At 41.1% G+C, this 9,340-nt stretch overlaps 1 protein-coding gene across 1 annotated transcript; it reads right to left on the minus strand.

Annotated features, from left to right (window-relative positions):
• Window positions 1-5,776: 5,776 nt before the first annotated feature.
• Window positions 5,777-9,117, minus strand: LOC115813990 (E3 ubiquitin-protein ligase TRIM39-like). Its single transcript, XM_030776696.1, has 6 exons — window positions 8,560-9,117; window positions 8,058-8,153; window positions 7,586-7,819; window positions 7,342-7,489; window positions 7,073-7,099; window positions 5,777-6,306 (listed from the first exon to the last, which is right to left on the minus strand). The coding sequence occupies exons 1-6, from the start codon at window positions 9,115-9,117 to the stop codon at window positions 5,777-5,779; spliced, it is 1,593 nt and encodes a 530-aa protein (XP_030632556.1).
• Between the last annotated feature and the right edge of the window lie 223 nt (window positions 9,118-9,340).

The following is a 9,340-nucleotide window of genomic DNA, read 5'->3' on the forward strand; positions in this document are numbered from 1 at the left end:
GCTGTTTTCCTCATCACACTGTTATTCTACTGTTTTCCTCATCACACTGTTATTCTGCTGTTTTCCTCATCACACTGTTATTCTGCTGTTTTCCTCATCACACTGTTTTCCTACTGTTTTCCTCATCACACTGTTATTCTGCTGTTTTCCTCATCACACTGTTATTCTGCTGTTTTCCTCATCACACTGTTATTCTACTGTTTTCCTCATCACACTGTTTTCCTACTGTTTTCCTCATCACACTGTTATTCTGCTGTTTTCCTCATCACACTGTTATTCTGCTGTTTTCCTCATCACACTGTTTTCCTACTGTTTTCCTCATCACACTGTTATTCTACTGTTTTCCTCATCACACTGTTATTCTGCTGTTTTCCTCATCACACTGTTATTCTACTGTTTTCCTCATCACACTGTTATTCTACTGTTTTCCTCATCACACTGTTATTCTGCTGTTTTCCTCATCACACTGTTTTCCTACTGTTTTCCTCATCACACTGTTATTCTACTGTTTTCCTCATCACACTGTTATTCTGCTGTTTTCCTCATCACACTGTTATTCTACTGTTTTCCTCATCACACTGTTATTCTGCTGTTTTCCTCATCACACTGTTATTCTACTGTTTTCCTCATCACACTGTTATTCTGCTGTTTTCCTCATCACACTGTTATTCTGCTGTTTTCCTCATCACACTGTTATTCTGCTGTTTTCCTCATCACACTGTTATTCTGCTGTTTTCCTCATCACACTGTTATTCTGCTGTTTTCCTCATCACACTGTTTTCTACTGTTTTCCTCATCTCACTGTTATTCTACTGTTTTCCTCATCACACTGTTATTCTGCTGTTTTCCTCATCACACTGTTATTCTGCTGTTTTCCTCATCACACTGTTATTCTACTGTTTTCCTCATCACACTGTTTTCTACTGTTTTCCTCATCACACTGTTATTCTGCTGTTTTCCTCATCACACTGTTATTCTGCTGTTTTCCTCATCACACTGTTATTCTACTGTTTTCCTCATCACACTGTTTTCTACTGTTTTCCTCATCACACTGTTTTCTACTGTTTTCCTCATCACACTGTTATTCTGCTGTTTTCCTCATCACACTGTTATTCTACTGTTTTCCTCATCACACTGTTATTCTGCTGTTTTCCTCATCACACTGTTATTCTACTGTTTTCCTCATCACACTGTTATTCTGCTGTTTTCCTCATCACACTGTTATTCTACTGTTTTCCTCATCACACTGTTTTCTACTGTTTTCCTCATCACACTGTTATTCTGCTGTTTTCCTCATCACACTGTTTTCTACTGTTTTCCTCATCACACTGTTATTCTACTGTTTTCCTCATCACACTGTTATTCTGCTGTTTTCCTCATCACACTGTTTTCTACTGTTTTCCTCATCACACTGTTATTCTGCTGTTTTCCTCATCACACTGTTATTCTACTGTTTTCCTCATCACACTGTTATTCTGCTGTTTTCCTCATCACACTGTTATTCTGCTGTTTTCCTCATCACACTGTTATTCTACTGTTTTCCTCATCACACTGTTATTCTACTGTTTTCCTCATCACACTGTTATTCTGCTGTTTTCCTCATCACACTGTTATTCTGCTGTTTTCCTCATCACACTGTTATTCTGCTGTTTTCCTCATCACACTGTTATTCTACTGTTTTCCTCATCACACTGTTATTCTGCTGTTTTCCTCATCACACTGTTATTCTACTGTTTTCCTCATCACACTGTTTTCTACTGTTTTCCTCATCACACTGTTTTCTACTGTTTTCCTCATCACACTGTTATTCTGCTGTTTTCCTCATCACACTGTTATTCTGCTGTTTTCCTCATCACACTGTTATTCTACTGTTTTCCTCATCACACTGTTATTCTGCTGTTTTCCTCATCACACTGTTATTCTACTGTTTTCCTCATCACACTGTTTTCTACTGTTTTCCTCATCTCACTGTTATTCTACTGTTTTCCTCATCACACTGTTATTCTGCTGTTTTCCTCATCACACTGTTATTCTACTGTTTTCCTCATCACACTGTTATTCTGCTGTTTTCCTCATCACACTGTTATTCTGCTGTTTTCCTCATCACACTGTTATTCTGCTGTTTTCCTCATCACACTGTTATTCTACTGTTTTCCTCATCACACTGTTTTCTACTGTTTTCCTCATCTCACTGTTATTCTACTGTTTTCCTCATCACACTGTTTTCTACTGTTTTCCTCATCACACTGTTATTCTACTGTTTTCCTCATCAGACTGTTTTCTACTGTTTTCCTCATCACACTGTTATTCTACTGTTTTCCTCATCACACTGTTATTCTGCTGTTTTCCTCATCACACTGTTATTCTACTGTTTTCCTCATCACACTGTTATTCTACTGTTTTCCTCATCACACTGTTTTCTACTGTTTTCCTCATCACACTGTTATTCTGCTGTTTTCCTCATCACACTGTTATTCTGCTGTTTTCCTCATCACACTGTTATTCTGCTGTTTTCCTCATCACACTGTTATTCTGCTGTTTTCCTCATCACACTGTTATTCTGCTGTTTTCCTCATCACACTGTTATTCTGCTGTTTTCCTCATCACACTGTTATTCTACTGTTTTCCTCATCACACTGTTTTCTGCTGTTTTCCTCATCACACTGTTATTCTACTGTTTTCCTCATCACACTGTTATTCTGCTGTTTTCCTCATCACACTGTTATTCTACTGTTTTCCTCATCACACTGTTATTCTACTGTTTTCCTCATCACACTGTTATTCTACTGTTTTTCTCATCACACTGTTATTCTACTGTTTTCCTCATCACACTGTTATTCTGCTGTTTTCCTCATCACACTGTTATTCTACTGTTTTCCTCATCACACTGTTATTCTGCTGTTTTCCTCATCACACTGTTATTCTACTGTTTTCCTCATCACACTGTTATTCTGCTGTTTTCCTCATCACACTGTTATTCTACTGTTTTCCTCATCACACTGTTATTCTGCTGTTTTCCTCATCACACTGTTATTCTGCTGTTTTCCTCATCTCTGCCAGCAAAGCACATCCAGGCACCACAGTGCTGTGAACGGGAGTGACAGTCACTCCAAACAAAAGATTTGGCTTCACAATACTGTACCACTACTGACAGGTCAGTTAATACTGTACCACTACTGACAGGTCAGTTAATACTGTACCACTACTGACAGGTCTCTTAACACTGTACCACTACTGACAGATCAGTTAATATTGTACCACTACTGACAGGTCAGTTAATACTGTACCACTACTGACAGGTCTCTTAACACTGTACCACTACTGACAGGTCAGTTAATACTGTACCACTACTGACAGGTCTCTTAACACTGTACCACTACTGACAGGTCAGTTAATATTGTACCACTACTGACAGGTCAGTTAATACTGTACCACTACTGACAGGTCAGTTAATACTGTACCACTACTAACAGGTCTGTTAACAGTATATCATTACTGACAGGTCTAACTGCTGTGTGAGCAAAGCATCAGCTCACTGGAAATAAAAGTAATGTTACCCTTGGGAGAATTGGAAGGATGGTGAAATTTAGGAACATAACAGCACTGATGTCATAAGAAAAGATTTAATCAGCATGCAGAAATTCCTGGGACTGAAATAACCATTCAAATATTCTGCCTCCACTTAAAAGAGTGTGGAACACGAATGTCAAGGTGTAAACTGATTCTTCATTTGCTTAAACTGAACTAAACTGCAGAGGCCTGTCGTCTGGCAGTGGCTCTCTGGACTGACTCTGCCAACACTGTAGTCTGAGGCAGTCAATGACAATGTTGAACTCTAAGCACTTTAGTCTGAGGCAGTCAGTGACAATGTTGAACAGTTAGCACTGTAGTCTGAAACAGTCAGTGACAATGTTGAACAGTTAGCACTGTAGTCTGAAGCAGTCAGTGACAATGTTGAACTGTAAGCACTTTAGTCTGAGGCAGTCAGTGACAATGTTGCACTGTAAGCACTTTAGTCTGAGGCAGTCAGTGACAATGTTGAACAGTTAGCACTGTAGTCTGAGGCAGTCAGTGACAATGTTGAACAGTTAGCACTGTAGTCTGAAGCAGTCAGTGACAATGTTGAACAGTTAGCACTGTAGTCTGAAGCAGTCAGTGACAATGTTGAACTGTAAGCACTGTAGTCTTACTGCGCTCCACCGGCTTCCGGTAGCAGCCCGCATCCAGTTCAAGACACTGGTGCTGGCCTACCAGGCCACAAGAGGCTCCGCCCCATCATACCTTCTCTTATAACTCCGTATACCCCAACTAGGACCCTCCGCTCTGCGACCTCTGGTCAACTGACGGTCCCCTCACTCTGGGAACCCGGCAGCCGCTCCTCCCGACCACGCCTCTTCTCCACCATTGCCCCGAGGTGGTGGAACGACCTCCCCCATGCAGTCAAGACTGCGGAATCTCTTACCATCTTCCGCAGGAAACTGAAAACCCACCTCTTTAGAACACACCTGTCCCCCAATGCCTAACCTCCCTTTCCTAGGAAAAAACAAAAAAAACCTTTGTCTTGTATCTGTGTTTGTCAAAATATTCCAGGGGCGCAATGCGAAGGGGCAATTTGACGCTCAGTTTTATTGTGATCTCTGCTCACAAGGTATTAGAAATCCGACTGATGCACTGATTGTAAGTCGCTTTGGTAAAAAGCATCTGCCAAATAACTAAATTGTAAATTGTAAAATTGTAGTCTGAAGCAGTCAGTGACAATGTTGAACAGTTAGCACTGTAGTCTGAAGCAGTCAGTGACAATGTTGAACAGTTAGCACTGTAGTCTGAAGCAGTCAGTGACAATGTTGAACAGTTAGCACTGTAGTCTGAAGCAGTCAGTGACAATGTTGAACTGTAAGCATTGTAGTCTGAAGCAGTGCTTATTTGAGAATTCATAACATTATGTCCTACCATGGAGATGTGAGCTCAGCTCAGACTGTTATCCAGCTGTGAGAGCCACTGGAGAGACAGTGAGAGCTAGAGACAGTGATATTAACATAGAAAGAAATCTGTTCACAAACTTAAGCGTGTATGAAGGAATGGTTACTTGAAGATGTGTCCTGGCAGTAATTTGGCGCCACCCTGTGTTGAACAGAGGAACTGCTGCTCAGACAGAAGACTTGTAGAAGAAGCCATGACTATGCACACATATACAACGACGTCATCAGACACATCTGCCGTTCTTTCCACTCAGACACATTAACACAATCATAAACAATGTTTTTGATAATGCTTCCCATTTGCATTTACAAACCATTGAAAACAAGAATGTGGCCTTCATTACAGTCATAGAGATAAAACTCAACAGGATGTCCTTTTTTTTTTTTAACATTTTATCAAAACTTGACAAAATGCAAAAAAAAAAAAAAAAAAAAAAAATGCAGACATTTACTCCGAGGTGTCTCCAGACGGACAGGAGAAGGCCACACAGTCTGGGCCCAGAATCAGAGAAGATGATTCTGAAAGTGACAGTGGGAGCAGTCAGCCCCACAGACTGTAAACACTCAAAGCTGTAAACAAAGCTTCTTCTTTTTTTTTTAAATTATTTAAAGATGACTGGAAATACATCTTTTTAAAGAAATGAGCAAAGTTCGTGACCTCACAAATCTTTGTGCTAGGCAGTGAAGGACAATGACAGAAAAAATAAAAAGTGCTCAAATCGCATCAACGAAAATATTTCTCCCCCGTACACATCAACTTTGACATTTCTCCAGCGTATAGATAAGAACTGTTATGACTAGAGACAGATGATCAGAGGGGCTGAATTTTCCCCTCCACTCAGACCAGGGCCGAAGAACGGATAGAGTTTCTCAGTGAAAGTCTGACCAGTGAAAGAGTAGATATGAGAACTGGCCTCCACATCATAGAAGGAGACTCGACCCTCCTCATAATCCACAAACACCCCCACCCTCTGGGGTTTCTGACTCAGAGAGAGACAGATTGGGCGACAGCCGTTAGCCGAATACTCATCTCCTTTCTCCAAAGCCACGGTCCAGAATCCGTTGTCAGGACTCAGTGTTATAACTCCCTTCCTGGTACTGAATTCACTGGCCACACCCAGGGTCCACCATGTCTTCCCCTTCACCTGAACCTCATGGTAAAACTTCCCTGAGGAGAAGCCCTCCTTCCCCAGGGCGTAGACACAGCAGTTAAACCTCTGTGGGTTACCACAGACTCTCTGAGGGGCGTCTCCGTGTCCAACTCGTTTGCCATTACCAGTTAAGAAGAGACTGGGATGGGCTGTATCAGGATTCACCGTCACATCCACTGAAAAACAAACACACACACACACACACACACACACACACACACACACACACACACACACACACACACACACACACACACAGAGTTTATCCACTGTCACATCCACTGAAACAAACACACACACACACACACAGAGTTTATCCACTGTCACATCCACTGAAACAAACACACACACACACACACAGAGTTTATCCACTGTCACATCCACTGAAACAAACACACACACACACACACAGAGTTTATCCACTGTCACATCCACTGAAACAAACACACACACACACACAGAGAGAGTTTATCCACCGTCACATCCACTGACACACACACACACACACACACACACACACACACACACACACACACAGAGTGTTTATCCACTGTCACATCCACTGAAACAAACACACACACAGAGTGTTTATCCACTGTCACATCCACTGAAACACACACACACACACACAGAGTGTTTATCCACTGTCACATCCACTGAAACACACACACACACACACACACAGAGTTTATCCACTGAAACAAACACACACACACACACACAGACACACAGAGTTTATCCACAATCACATCCACTGAAACAAACAGAGAGAGAGAGAGTTTATTCACCGTCACATCCACTGAAACACACACACACAGAGTTTGTGAGTGTGTGCCTGTCTGTGTGTACATGATTATATGAGAAATTACATGAGATACATTATATGAGATAATTTGTCTGTGTCCGACAGATGTTGTAAAAAGATATGAATGGATGACATACCTGCATACTGTTTTATTCTCTTCATTTCTGTAGAAATAAAATGAGAAAAAAAAATCAGTCCAAAGGACATCATCCACTCTGTATTACTTATTATTATTGTATTACTTGATCAACCTTGCTGTTCTATTAAACATAATTTTCTGACATCATAATCAACTTTGTTCATTTTGATCCAAATATTTCTCACCCTTTGCTGTAAACTTTTCATCATGGTTCCTCTCCAGTGTACAATAACACATCATGACGTTTATTGTCCGTTAAATACTCACTTATTTCAGGAACTTTCTCCATTTCCTCATTAAATGATTTCTCCAGCTGTTCCAGAGCTTCCCTCAGAGTGTCCACACACAGGTGAGGGTCAATACTGATGTCAGTGGAGTGTGTGGTGTGTGGAGGGCTGCACAGTGTTGGGTAAACCTACAGTCCAGCAGGAGAGAGGAGAAATCTCTCAGCATGGGGACTCTTGTCCTGTCATGTGCTGCAGGGTCATTGAACAGAGAGAGGGACACTGACCTGTAGGAGGTGGAGGTGATCTTCAGAGTGGGAGAGCTGCTCCAGCTCAGTGTCTCTCCTCTTCAGCTCAGTGATCTCCTGCTCCAGCTCTTTAATGAGACCTTCAGCCTGCCTCTCTGCTGCTTTCTGTTTCTCCTCCATCAGCTCAATCAGCTCAGCCTGACTTCTCTCAATACAGCCAATCAGAGAACGGAACACCTCCACACTGTCTGCTATCTGTCTCTCTGTGGATGCCTATCAGGACATCAAATGGATATGTTATATCACTTATATTGAATAAATTATATATTTATAATTTATGTAATTTTAATCATAAATTTGTATGCAATACGTATAATACATTTATAATCACAGTTATGTGATATCAAAACATGTGTTGATTTACTTTGGCATTTCAATAAAATGTACACATTGTAAAGCACTGGTTTTATAAGTCATGAAAGAAAAAAAATGAAATCTAAAGTGGATTCACTTTTCTGAGCTCCTCTGAGTGTCTGATCTCTTTAATCTTCTTCAGTTTGTCCTGGATCATCTTCTGAACCTCTGTCTGTGTTTTCCCCAGCTCAGACTGTGGACAGAGAGAGAAACATCATAAATGATCGTGATTTCAGTTGGATTTGTGTCTGTCAGTCTCTAAACAGACCCTCTCAAATATTACAAATTACAACCAATGAAAACAATAGGTCAGTTTTCTATGTGAGTTTGTTGTGCCTTGTTTCAGAGTATTTGTTTCTCAGTGTTTGCTTGGACAGTAGGTAGACAGAGGAACACTCATATGGTTTTAATGAGAAGGCAAGAACAGACACCTTGTACTTTCTACCTAAACCTTAGTGCTTCTGATGCTTCTGAAAACATTTCCATCTACTCAACTGCACCATATAGTCATAGCACATTGAAACATGCAGTGAGAGATTCAGTAATTGTCTGTAATGAGTCAAATATCAGGCAGGACAAATGTGTTCATTATCTCTCACCTTCCTCTGCTCACTCTCCTCCTCTAGAGGAACAGTGTTGTGAGTCTTGTGGTCTCCCTCAGTACAGAACTGACACACACATGTCTGGTCATCTCTACAGAACAGCTCCAGGGGTCTGTCATGTTTCTGACATATATAGTCCTCCAGGTTCTCCACAGGATCCATCAGTTTATGCTTCCTGAGTTTGGCTGCAGTTTTATGAGGCTCCAGGTGAGTTTCACAGAAACTCAACCCACAGTCCAGACAGGACTTCACAGCCTTCAGTCTCTCACAGGTGCAGATGTCACAGGGCACCTTCCCAGGTTTGACAGGGTCTCTCCTTCTCCTCAAATGATCTACAACCTCTCTAAACATTCTGTTGATCTTGAGTTCAGGTCTAACATTAAACTGCTCCTTACAGAGAGGACACAGGCAGTGCTCACTCCTATCCCAGTGTTCATTGAGACAGGTCATGCAGAAGTTGTGACCACATGGAGTGGTAACAGGGTCAGTGAACACATCCAGACAGACAGAACACAGGAACTGATCTTCAGACAGGAGACTGCTGGAGGAGGCCATGTCTGTGTGAGGAACACAAAGACATCATTAAATGTGTATATGTGTATGTTCAGGTGATCCTTGGACTGAAGGAAATCAGCTTTCTGAAGGCCATGTGCATAAAACATTTTGGACGTATTCTCAGATCAACAAGAACATATTCTTTAAAAGAAATTAATTTCACACTCATTTCACAATATTTCTTTATTTCCTCTTTCTTTCTTTCTTTCTTCCTTTCTTTCTT

The sequence above is a fragment of the Chanos chanos genome, chromosome 6, assembly GCF_902362185.1.
Source record: "Chanos chanos chromosome 6, fChaCha1.1, whole genome shotgun sequence".
NCBI lineage: Eukaryota > Metazoa > Chordata > Actinopteri > Gonorynchiformes > Chanidae > Chanos > Chanos chanos.

Excerpts from the sequence above, each read along its gene's own strand:
- LOC115813990 (XM_030776696.1), bottom strand. The coding sequence starts at position 9,117 with ATGGCCTCCTCCAGCAGTCTCCTGTCTGAAGATCAGTTCCTGTGTTCT. Across the intron at positions 8,154-8,559 it reads AGGAGAGTGAGCAGAGGAAG|TCTGAGCTGGGGAAAACACA; the intron begins GTGAGAGATAAT and ends CTCTGTCCACAG. Across the intron at positions 7,820-8,057 it reads ACTCAGAGGAGCTCAGAAAA|GCATCCACAGAGAGACAGAT; the intron begins GTGAATCCACTT and ends ATGTCCTGATAG.